At 49.8% G+C, this 12,855-nt stretch overlaps 1 protein-coding gene across 1 annotated transcript; it reads right to left on the bottom strand.

Annotated features, from left to right (window-relative positions):
- Positions 1 to 430: 430 nt before the first annotated feature.
- foxred1 (FAD-dependent oxidoreductase domain containing 1) lies at positions 431 to 6,763 on the bottom strand (the record flags this gene model as incomplete). Its single annotated transcript, XM_080509080.1, is given in 13 exon segments — positions 431 to 1,065; positions 1,185 to 1,289; positions 1,382 to 1,511; positions 1,591 to 1,739; positions 1,847 to 1,923; positions 3,869 to 3,970; positions 4,090 to 4,184; positions 4,398 to 4,516; positions 4,624 to 4,721; positions 4,724 to 4,733; positions 5,028 to 5,149; positions 5,152 to 5,235; positions 6,640 to 6,763. Coding segments are annotated over 13 exon segments (1,470 nt in total). The 3' UTR covers positions 431 to 810.
- Between the last annotated feature and the right edge of the window lie 6,092 nt (positions 6,764 to 12,855).

Below are 12,855 nucleotides of genomic sequence, written 5' to 3'. Positions count from 1 at the left end.
GCTGGACAAGTCCTGTACAACACCCACAAACCAGTGTGACGTATGAAGAGCACATCGTTTCTCTGATTCTTAAAACGACTCAGTGACTTGTCCTGGTCTTTGTTCTGGTCCTGGTCCTGGTCCTGGTCTTTGTTCTGGTCCTGGTCCTGGTCTTCGTTCTGGTCCTGGTCTTTGTCCTGGTCTTCGTTCTGGTCCTGGTCTTTGTCCTGGTCCTGGTCTTTGTTCTGGTCCTGATCTTCGTTCTGGTCTTGGTCTTCGTTCTGGTCCTGGTCCTGGTCTTTGTTCTGGTCCTGGTCTTCGTTCTGGTCCTGGTCCTGGTCTTGGTTCTTCCAGGTTCTGACGATGAAACTTTTACTGGGAAACAAAGTTTTGCAGTAGAAATGACATGAACGTGTTTCTTTGATCTACGAGTAAAAACATAAAAGAGCAGTTACGTGAAAGTTGTTTTATTTTGACAGGCTTCCTGTTTTCACAGTATTTGGTGACGAGACAGAAACGATCCCGGAGGTCGGACTCGTTCTGGTGAAACTGAACGGTTCAGTTCCTCAGAACCACAAATAGATTCTAGTTTCACTTCAGTTTCACCTTCAAGTCATTTTCACTTCACCGACGCTGAAACTGATCCTGTTGTGAAGTTTGACCCTCGGAGGAGGAGGAGACCTCGCCGAGCCGCCTCCACGACCTCCTTCCGGACCAGACCGGACCGGACCGGACCAGACCGGACCGGATCGGACCGGACCGGACCAGACCCGGACCGGACAGGACCAGACCTGACCAGACCGGTCCAGCCGTCGGGGGAGGGGCGTGTCTCTACACGATGTTGCGCTCCAGGATGGGCTCCTGCTGCAGGAGGCGCCTGAAGCCGAAGGCGCGGAGGTCCAGGGTCCTGAAGCCCCCGTCCAGGACCAGCTCGGCCACGGCGCGGCCCACGGCGGGGGCGTGCTGCAGGCCGTGGCCGCTGAAGCCCGTGGCGAAGTACATGTTGGCGATCAGCGGGTGCAGGCCCACGATGGCGTTCTGGTCAAACGTGTTGTAGTCGTAGTAACCCGCCCAGGAGCTGCTCACCTGCACAGGGGGGGGGGGGGGGGGGGTCACACTGCTGCCAGCAGGGGGCAGCCCAGTCTGAGTCTGAGTCTGAGTCAGTCTGAGTCTGAGTCTGAGTCTGAGTCTGAGCCTGAACGTACCTTCAGTTTCTCAAAGGCGGGAACTCGAGCAGCTAGACTGGGCCAGATCTTGTCCTCAAAGAACTGGTGGTCCACTTCCAGGTCCCCCACGTCTGGCTCCTCCTCCTGAGGAAGAGGAGGAAGAGGAGGGGGAGGAGGAGGGGGATCAGGTCTAGTGTGGGCCCAGTGTAGACCAGGACCAGAGAGTGAGTCAGGACCTGGTCCGGTGAGGCTCCAGCGATGTAGTTCCCCCCCAGCCCCTCCCTCCTGAAGTAGACTCCTGAGTAGTCGATGACGAAGGGGGTGTGGAGCCCGGGGCCCCCGGGGCAGTGGACCACGTACACAAACCTGGAACAGGTTCACAACGGGCTCACAAGGCGGACCGGGACCGGGACCTCGTGGCCCCGGGTGGCCGTCGGGGTCCCACCTTTTGCGCGGCTCCACGGGGAGGGGGACCCCCTCCAGGCCCCGGCCGACGCCCAGCATCTCCGGCAGCTTGGCGGAAAAGGCCCCGGCGGCGTTGACCACCAGGGTGCACTCCACCGGCTGGTACTGCAGGCTGCCGCGCATCTGCACCTGAACACACCGCGGGTCAGGCCACGTGCTAATGCTACATGCTACAAGCACCTGGTCTCTGAGAGGAGGTCAAAGGTCAAAGAACAGGAGTCAGAGCAGCTCCTCACCTTCACAGTCTTGATCCTCCGGATGTTGAGCTGCTCGCCGTCGGCCGTCTGCAACACGTTGGTGGAATAACTAAAGTCTGCAGGAGGAAATCACATTTTATCTCATGAGACGCAAAGAAAATCACATTTGATCTCATGAGACGCAAAGAAAATCACATTTGATCTCATGAGACGCAAAGAAAATCACATTTTATCTCATGAGACGCAAAGAAAATCTCATTTGATCTCATGAGACGCAAAGAAAATCACATTTGAGCTCATGAGACGCAAAGAAAATCACATTTTATCTCATGAGACGCAAAGAAAATCACATTTTATCTCATGAGACGCAAAGAAAATCTCATTTGATCTCATGAGACGCAAAGAAAATCACATTTGATCTCATGAGACGCAAAGAAAATCACATTTGATCTCATGAGACGCAAAGAAAATCACATTTTATCTCATGAGACGCAAAGAAAATCTCATTTGATCTCATGAGACGCAAAGAAAATCACATTTTATCTCATGAGACGCAAAGAAAATCACATTTGATCTCATGAGACGCAAAGAAAATCACATTTGATCTCATGAGACGCAAAGAAAATCACATTTTATCTCATGAGACGCAAAGAAAATCTCATTTGATCTCATGAGACGCAAAGAAAATCACATTTTATCTCATGAGACGCAAAGAAAATCACATTTTATCTCATGAGACTCAAAGAAAATCACATTTTATCTCATGAGACTCAAAGAAAATCACATTTTATCTCATGAGACGCAAAGAAAATCACATTTTATCTCATGAGACTCAAAGAAAATCACATTTTATCTCATGAGACTCAAAGAAAATCACATTTTATCTCATGAGACTCAAAGAAAATCACATTTTATCTCATGAGACGCAAAGAAAATCACATTTTATCTCATGAGACTCAAAGAAAATCACATTTTATCTCATGAGACGCAAAGAAAATCTCATTTGATCTCATGAGACGCAAAGAAAATCACATTTGAGCTCATGAGACGCAAAGAAAATCACATTTTATCTCATGAGAGGCAAAGAAAGTCACATTTTATCTCAGACGCAAAGAAAATCACATTTGATCTCATGAGACGCAAAGAAAATCACATTTGATCTCATGAGACGCAAAGAAAATCACATTTGAGCTCATGAGACGCAAAGAAAATCAAATTTTATCTCATGAGACGCAAAGAAAATCACATTTTATCTCATGAGACGCAAAGAAAATCACATTTGATCTCATGAGACGCAAAGAAAATCACATTTGATCTCATGAGACGCAAAGAAAATCACATTTGAGCTCATGAGACGCAAAGAAAATCACATTTTATCTCATGAGACGCAAAGAAAATCACATTTGATCTCATGAGACGCAAAGAAAATCACATTTGATCTCATGAGACGCAAAGAAAATCACATTTGATCTCATGAGACGCAAAGAAAATCACATTTTATCTCATGAGACTCAAAGAAAATCACATTTTATCTCATGAGACTCAAAGAAAATCACATTTTATCTCATGAGACTCAAAGAAAATCACATTTTATCTCATGAGACTCAAAGAAAATCACATTTTATCTCATGAGACGCAAAGAAAATCACATTTTATCTCATGAGACTCAAAGAAAATCACATTTTATCTCATGAGACGCAAAGAAAATCACATTTTATCTCATGAGACGCAAAGAAAATCACATTTTATCTCATGAGACTCAAAGAAAATCACATTTTATCTCATGAGACTAAAAGAAAATCACATTTTATCTCATGAGACGCAAAGAAAATTTAATTATGTCTCTTCTTTGAACTGAACCGGTCTGTACTGGTCTGAACCGGTCTGATCTGGTCTGAAACGGTCTGAACTGGTCTGAACCGGTCTGAACTGGTCTGAACCGGTCTGAACTGGTCTGAACCCGTCTGATCTGGTCTGAACCCGTCTGATCTGGTCCATCCTGAGTGTCCAGAGAGGAGTTCTCCCTCTAAGTCAGTGTGAGGGTGTCGGTGTGAAACCCACCTGTGACCTCCCCGAAGCATTGCTCCGCCCCCAAGGCCAGCGCCTTCCTCCTGAAGGCGTTCAGCAGCGTCCAGGGGTCGAACCAGCCCTCGTTCTCCAGACCTGCACACAGAGACACACTGACCCCCAGTGGCCACGCTCTGCCACTGCACCCAGTGGCCACACTCAGAGGAGGTGGAGGAGGAGGTGGTGGTGGTGGAGGAGGAGGAGGAGGTTCTCACCATAGGAAGCCAGCACCACCCCCGAGGTGTCCATCCAGGGAAACGTTCCTTCAGCTGCTTCCCCCGACAGAAGAGACACTTTGGCTCCGAATTCTCTGAAGAAGAAACACTGACGGAGTCAAGAACTGATGGAGGGAGGGTGGAGGAGGAGGAGGGAGGGAGGAGTGATGGAGGGAGGAGGGAGGGAGGAGGGAGGAGGGAGGGAGGGAGGAGGAGGGAGGGAGGGAGGAGGGATGGAGGGAGGAGGGATGGAGGAGGGATAGATGGATGATATAGTGATGATGAGGGATGATGGAGGGGGAACCCACCTCTGGGTCCGGTGGTTCTCCTCCAGGATGTGGGCCGCCGCCTCGCTGGCCAGGAACAGGTACCCAGACTGGTTGAACTGCAGGTCTACCAGGTCCTGGTCCAGAACTCCCAGGTGGTCCTGATCGGGGACAGACCCAGATCTAAAGTTCTGCTGTGGAGGACCAGGAGAACCAGGACCCCCAGGAGAACCAGGACCCCCAGGAGGACCAGGAGAACCAGACCTACGTTGATGTTCCTCAGGAAGTCGGCCGAGGCCAGAGAGAGCTGGATGTTCTCTGGGAGGGAGAACTGCTGACGGATGCCCCCTGCTGAGAGCACGGTGAGGCCCGGGAGTACTGGGGGGGTGGAGCAGGGGGGTTGAGGGGGGGGGGCAGCAGACACACTGGGTTAAACAACGGACCTCTGAAAACACAACTTTTCAAAAACACTCCAACTCTGCTGTAAGAGGGTGTAGAGGGTGACGGTGTAGAGGGTGTAGAGGGTGTAGCTGGTGATGGTGTAGCTGGTGATGGTGTAGATGGTGTAGCTGGTGATGGTGTAGCTGGTGATGGTGTAGAGGGTGTAGCTGGTGAGGCGCTCCAGGCTGAGGAGCCTGGACCACCTGGTCCCAGACCTGGTCCTGGTCTCACCGTCTGGTCCCGCTCCACCACCAGGACCCGGACCTTGCTCTTCCTGCGGAGCCAGTAGGCGGAGGCCCAGCCCACGACTCCGCCCCCCACCACCACCACGTCAGTGTTCTCGGGGGGCAGGGGGGCGCTGGGGGGAGGGGGGACCAGGAGCTGCCCGGCAGGGCCTCCAGGACCTTGGTCCTCATGGCGCCCAGCTGGACCTCCAGGTCTGGACCACATGGGGGACAGAGGACAAGACCGTCAAGACCCGTGTCCTGGTCCTGGTCTGGAGGACTGGGACCACGTCCACTGGAACTCACCAGGACTCAACTAGTTTTATTAACTTCTAACCTGCTAGTAACCTGCTGGTGACCTGCTGGTAACCTGCTGGTAACCTGCTGGTCACCTGCTAGTAACCTGCTGGTACCCTGCTAGTAACCTGCTGGTGACCTACTAGTAACCTGCTGGTCACCTGCTAATAACCTGCTGGTGACCTGCTAGTAACCTGCTGGTAACCTGCTGGTACCCTGCTAGTAACCTGCTGGTGACCTACTAGTAACCTGCTGGTCACCTGCTAATAACCTGCTGGTGACCTGCTAGTAACCTGCTGGTTAACTGCTGGTGACCTGCTAGTAACCTGCTGGTTAACTGCTGGTGACCTGCTGGTAACCTGCTAGTAACCTGCTGGTGACCTGCTGGTTAACTGCTGGTTAACTGCTGGTGACCTGCTCGTAGCCTGCTGGTAACCTACTAGTAACCTGCTGGTTAACTGCTGGTAACCTACTAGTAACCTGCTAGTAACCTGCTGGTAACCTGCTGGTAACCTGCTGGTAACCTGCTGGTGACCTGCTGGTAACCTGCTGGTAACCTGCTGGTAACCTGCTGGTGACCTGCTGGTAACCTGCTGGTAACCTGCTGGTGACCTGCTGGTAACCTGCTGGTAACCTGCTGGTAACCTGCTGGTAAGCTGCTGGTAACCTGCTAGTAACCTGCTGGTAACCTGCTAGTAACCCTGCTGGTGACCTGCTGGTTAACTGCTAGAACCAGAGCTGCTGCTGATGCAGGAAGACGACGTTAACACGTTCAGACGTCTCATGTTTTCAGGTTAACCCACGTGACATAACTTTATTATGTTTAAGAGTAACAGGTTAGTTAGTTAGTTATTATCAATCAGTGATTTCTGCTCCAGATTCTGTCTCTAGAACGTCAAACATTCATATTTATGGAGAAAACCACATGAGAACCAGTTCTGAGGACAAACACCTGAATAATTAGTTTTATTTGTTTAATTCTTTAATTAAACTCCTGATTAGTTCCTGAGGTTTAAACTTGTTCAGTGACTTAGTTTATTGTTTAAGACGCGTCAACAAACTGAACATTCTAGTATTTACTGTCTTTATTCTCTGTTTGCTGCTGAAGTCCTCCAAAAGTAACTAAAAGTACTCTGGTACGTTACCTTTTATTTGAGTACTTAGAGTACGTTACTGATTCCATTTGTTTTGACAGGTAACGTGTAACTGTAACGGATTACAGGGTACAGCAGTAACCTTCCCAGCCCTGCTTACTGTGGCTGTAATACCACGGTGTACTTGTACTCGTGTCAAGTAATCCGGAGTATTTTCCGTCCTCCCACCTTTGAAGAAGTCTCTCCGGAGGGGGGTCCCGGCGCTCAGGCCTCGGCAGACCCCCGGTGCGGGTGGAGGTCTCCCGGCTGCAGAGCCCAGCGGCCCCCGGGCGGTGCGGAACCTCCGCCACATGTCAGCGGGAGCAGCGGGTGGAGGAACGAGGCGGGTGGAGGCAGGAGCTCCGCGGGACCAACATGAAGACGCTCAGAGGACAGACATGGAGACACGGGGAACCGTCAAGGCGGCGGGAAACACCGGAAGCACAAGAAGTCCGACAAAACCTTCAGAATAAAGGCACACAGTCAAACAGGGAGACTCGTATAGACGGACGGACGGACGGATAATTAATAATTGATCATTAATCACCGACCATATTTACGGTCCAAATAATGATAGTTGTCTTTATAAAAGACAGAGAGAATAAAACATAAAACCTCATCGATTTAAAGTGTTTTATTCCGAAAAGGCTTGCGCGTCCTGCAGCAGCACTTCCTGTGAGGATGTGGCCGGTCACGTGACGGAGGAGGCCCAATCAGAGAGGCGAAACATTGTGGGCGTTTTAATGGTTAAAATAAATAAAAAACAAAACTACCTGAATCAGTGGGATTAAAATAATCTGCAGCAGATTAAACCAGAATTTATTTTTTTTGAAATCACGAAAGTTTCACCTCTTAAAAGTTAGAAAAGAGAAAGTCATAACGGAAATAAAATGTCATTTTATCATTCAGCATGTAGCGTGTGTGTGTGTGTGTGAGAGAGAGAGAGAGAGAGAGAGAAAGAGAGAGAGAGAGAGAGAGAGAGAGGTTTAATTTTGAAACTCCAGACCAGTAACTCCAGACCAGTAAGTTTAGTTTCTTATTTTTAATAATAATAATAATAAGTAGCAAAAGTAAAAAAAAAAGTTATTTAAATTCAGGAAAAATATTTTGATAACACCCCCCTCATCGCTCTCACCCCCCCCCCCCCCCCCCCCCCCTCCCACTCCCTCCCCCCCCCCCCCCCTCCCACTCCCTCCCCCCACCCCCCCTCCGCCCCCCCCCCCCCCCCCCGGCCGCCGTCCTCGCTCTCCCCCGGACCCGCGTCACTCCGAGCGGACTCGCCATGGCCTCCTGAGCCCGAGTCGCTCCGGGAACATTTGTCGGAACTTTCCCCCCAGAAGCCGGTGGTCGGAGCGGCGCGGCGCCCCGGGAGAAGATGCAGCCTCCGCCGAGGAAGGTGAGCCTCGCTTCGGCCCTTTTTTTCCCGGCGGAAGCTTCCAGAAGCGGGACGAGACTTCGACGCTGCATTTTTAATGGAAACGTTCGCTTTTGTTGCTGCTCGTCGCTTCCAGCGGGGCTCCGCTCGTCTTCACCTCCTCACGGCGTCTTTCTCTTCCTTTAACTCGCTGACGAACCCAAAACTTTCTTCTCCTTCTTCTTCTCCTTCTTCTTCTCCTTGTTCTTCGTCTTCTTCTTCGTCTTCTTCTACTTCTTCTACTTCTTCGTCTTCTTCTTCGTCTTCTTCTTCGTCTTCTTCTTCTTCGTCTTCGCGTCGCGCCGCAGTTCGCCGGAGGAAAAAGCCCGTTAAAGTAACGGCGCCGCGGAAGACGTGCGAACTTCTGCCTTTAAACACGTCCGGTCGTGTGGGAAGCGCACGCGGAGTCGCGAGACGGCGGACACTACTTTGGAAGGAACGGCGTTACACTACAGTTGCGTTACATCGGTTCGCCAGTAATCCCAAGAAGCGGCTAGTCCGGCGAAGTTAAAAGTGTGTTTGGGGTGGTTCTGGGGGGGTTCTGGGGGGGTTCGGGGGGGGGGGGGGCGGCAGGACGCGGGGAGCCGCCTGCGCTACAAAACAACAGGAAAGAGTAGAAATACTCTAAAGTAACGCGCAGGACGGGGTTTTGCTGCAGGCCGATCTGAGGACCGGCTCGTTCTGGTCCACGAAGGTGCGTCGTTTGTCCGCAGCTCGTTGTTTGGACGTTTTCCTGCAGCGACAGGCTGAATTGACAGATTCCAACATGGACTCTGGTTCACTTTCCTCCTGTTGACGGGAAAAACTGACCTCGTCCACTAAGCAGCGCTCACCGCGTTACAGTCGCCCCCCGAGTAAAGTACACGTTACTCCACAGTTACAAATATCAGACTGAAACATACAAAGCTAAAAAAAAAGTGGCACATCTTTGGTTGTGAGTGAAAAAACGTTTCATGTTTCACAAACGAGGTTGAGTCGCAGTGAAGTACAAGTAACTCGTTACTAACGGATTACTTCCATCAGCGGGCTCGTGCTTCACCCGACAACCTGGACAACAGACTTCCTCACGCAGCAGTACTACGTTACAGTAGTACCTGGTTCCAGGTACTACGTTACAGTAGTACCTGGTTCCAGGTCAGTTACTGATCAACCTTTATTGTCCCATAAGAATCTGATCAGGAAACTAAACATCAAAGAAAAGATTCTGACTTTTGATCTTCAGTTTCAGCAGAACTTCTGTCTTTACTTCTAATGAGGCTGCATTTTGTTGGACTTATGTAAGTGACAGTTGCAGCTCCGCAGCCCCCCGCCCCCCCCAATGACCCCCATACCCCCCAGTATGTGTTTTCTTCTCATGTGGGATTAATTTATTCTAGATTTCATTAAAATGTTTCATGTTCTCCTATAAACTGACAAATATCTACAGAAGTTCTCCAGACATTGTTCTCAAATACATCCTCTCTATTTATGTATAAGATACAGCTAATAACAATAATAATAATATTATAATAATATAATAATAATGATAATAACAATAATAATATTAACAATAATGATTATTATAATAACAATAATAGTAATATAATATAACAATAATAATAATAACGATAATAGTAATAACAATAATAATATAGTAATAATAATAATATAATAATGATAATAATAATAAGAATACTAATAATCTAATAATACTACTACTAATCTAATAATAATAATAACGATGCTAATAATAATAATATAACAATGATAATAATACTAATAATATACTACTACTACTACTAATAATAATAATATTATAATAATAATGATACAACTTGGATGTAGAAAGTTACTAGAAATGTATCAAATGAGGGAAAAGCTGATTATTTCTGTTCTCATGACGTCAAAACTTAAAAGGTTTTTCCTCAATTAAAAGTTTCACAGTTCAAAGCTTCTTGGTTCCAAAATAGTAAAAAGTCATATTTTTGTATTTTAATGAGATGTGACGGAGAATGATGAGGAACAAAAGATGAAAGGCTTTTTATGTACATAATATCAATCACATGAAAGCTTGTGTTTAAATTCAGGTTCTAGTAGCTTGACAGCAGGACACTGAAAGTCCCGTTTCCATGACAACCTTTAAAGTGACGACGCATCATTTTGGGTTTTCGTTTCAGAAAAGTTTCACGTTTAATGTCAACGATCAGAAAACTGCGTCAGTAAAACAACATAGTGAGAACGTTGACCTCTAGAGGGCGCTGAGACCGGTTCCTCTCTTAATGAAGCCACACCTGGTACCGGAACCTTACCCACTGAGCCACTGAAGTCCTGTTGGTGTTGGTGTCTGCTTCTTCAGCTGAAGTCATGTTGGTGTTGGTGTCTGCTTCTTCAGCTGAAGTCATGTTGGTGTTGGTGCCTGGTTCTTCAGCTGAAGTCCTGTTGGTGTTGGTGTCTGCTTCTTCAGCTGAAGTGGTGTTGGTGTTGGTGTCTGCTTCTTCAGCTGAAGTCATGTTGGTGTTGGTGTCTGCTTCTTCAGCTGAAGTCCTGTTGGTGTTGGTGTCTGCTTCTTCAGCTGAAGTCCTGTTGGTGTTGGTGCCTGGTTCTTCAGCTGAAGTCCTGTTGGTGTTGGTGTCTGCTTCTTCAGCTGAAGTGGTGTTGGTGTTGGTGTCTGCTTCTTCAGCTGAAGTCCTGTTGGTGTTGGTGTCTGCTTCTTCAGCTGAAGTCCTGTTGGTGTTGGTGTCTGCTTCTTCAGCTGAAGTGGTGTTGGTGTTGGTGTCTGCTTCTTCAGCTGAAGTGGTGTTGGTGTTGGTGTCTGCTTCTTCAGCTGAAGTGGTGTTGGTGTTGGTGCCTGGTTCTTCAGCTGAAGTCGTGTTGGTGTTGGTGTCTGCTTCTTCAGCTGAAGTCGTGTTGGTGTTGGTGTCTGCTTCTTCAGCTGAAGTGGTGTTGGTGTTGGTGTCTGGTTCTTCAGCTGAAGTGGTGTTGGTGTTGGTGTCTGGTTCCTCAGCTGAAGTGGTGTTGGTGTTGGTGTCTGGTTCTTCAGGTGAAGTGGTGTTGGTGTTGGTGTCTGGATCCAGAGCTGAAGTGGTGTTGGTGTTGATGTCTGGTTCTTCAGCTGAAGTGGTGTTGGTGTTGGGGTCTGGTTCTTCAGCTGAAGTGGTGTTGGTGTTGGTGTCTGGTTCCTCAGCTGAAGTGGTGTTGGTGTTGGTGTCTGGTTCTTCAGGTGAAGTGGTGTTGGTGTTGGTGTCTGGATCCAGAGCTGAAGTCGTGTTGGTGTTGATGTCTGGTTCTTCAGCTGAAGTGGTGTTGGTGTTGATGTCTGGTTCTTCAGCTGAAGTGGTGTTGGTGTTGGTGTTGGTGTCTGGATCCAGAGCTGAAGTCGTGTTGGTGTTGATGTCTGGTTCTTCAGCTGAAGTGGTGTTGGTGTTGATGTCTGTTCTTCAGCTGAAGTGGTGTTGGTGTTGGTGTTGGTGTCTGGATCCAGAGCTGAAGTCGTGTTGGTGTTGATGTCTGGTTCTTCAGCTGAAGTGGTGTTGGTGTTGGAGTCTGGCTCCAGAGCTGAAGTCATGTTGGTGTTGGTGGGTCCTGACCCGTCTGGTCCTGGTCCTGCAGGTCCGGGTCTCCCAGGAACTGAAGCAGACCCACGTAGACCAGCTGAACCGGCTCCACCTCAAACACCAGACGGAGTGTGACCTGCTGGAGGACCTGAGGTGAGGACCAGGTCTACAGGACCAGGTCTAGAGGACCAGGTCTACAGGACTGGACCAGTATTATTAGTGGGACAGCTTAACTTGTCCCCCTCACATCGTCCCCCTCACATTCGTCATCTTCCACATCGTCCCACATCATCGTCCCCACATCGTCCTCACATCGTCCTCACATCGTCCCCACATCGTCCCCCTCACATTGTCCCCCACACATCATCCTCACATCGTCCCCCTCACATCGTCCCCACATCGTCCTCACATCGTCCCCACATCGTCCTCACATTGTCCCCCACACATCGTCCCCCTCACATCGTCCCCACATCGTCCTCACATCGTCCCCACATCGTCCTCACATTGTCCCCCACACATCGTCCTCACATCGTCCCCACATCGTCCTCACATCGTCCCCCTCACATTGTCCCCCACACATCGTCCTCACATCGTCCCCCACACATCGTCCTCACATCGTCCTCACATCGTCCCCCTCACATCGTCCTCACATCGTCCTCACACCGTCCCCCTCACATCGTCCTCACATCGTCCCCCTCACATCGTCCTCACATCGTCCTCACATCGTCCTCACATTGTCCCCCACACATTGTCCTCACATCGTCCCCACATCGTCCTCACATCGTCCCCCTCACATTGTCCCCCACACATCGTCCTCACATCGTCCCCCTCACATCGTCCTCACATCGTCCCCCTCACATCGTCCTCACATTGTCCCCACATCGTCCTCACACCGTCCTCACATCGTCCTCACATCGTCCTCACATCGTCCCCCTCACATCGTCCCCCTCACATCGTCCCCACATCGTCCTCACACCGTCCTCACATCGTCCTCACATTGTCCCCACATCGTCCCCACATCGTCCTCACATCATCCTCACATTGTCCCCACATCGTCCTCACACCGTCCTCACATCGTCCTCACATCGTCCCCCTCACATCGTCCTCACATTGTCCCCACATCGTCCTCACATCGTCCTCACACCGTCCTCACATCGTCCCCACATCGTCCTCACATCGTCCCCCTCACATTGTCCCCACATCGTCCTCACATCGTCCCCACATCGTCCCCACATCGTCCCCCTCACATCGTCCCCACATCGTCCCCCTCACATCGTCCCCACATCGTCCCCACATCGTCCTCACATCGTCCCCACATCGTCCCCACATCGTCCTCACATCGTCCCCCTCACATCGTCCTCACATCGTCCCCCTCACATTGTCCCCCACACATCGTCCTCACATCGTCCCCACATCGTCCCCACATCGTCCTCACATCGTCCCCACATCGTCCCCACA

This window comes from Blennius ocellaris (assembly GCF_963422515.1).
Source record: "Blennius ocellaris genome assembly, chromosome: 14".
In the NCBI taxonomy this organism is placed as follows: Eukaryota; Metazoa; Chordata; class Actinopteri; order Blenniiformes; family Blenniidae; genus Blennius; species Blennius ocellaris.
The sequence above is the reverse complement of the archived record's forward strand: the minus strand, read 5'-3'. Positions and strand labels throughout refer to the sequence as shown.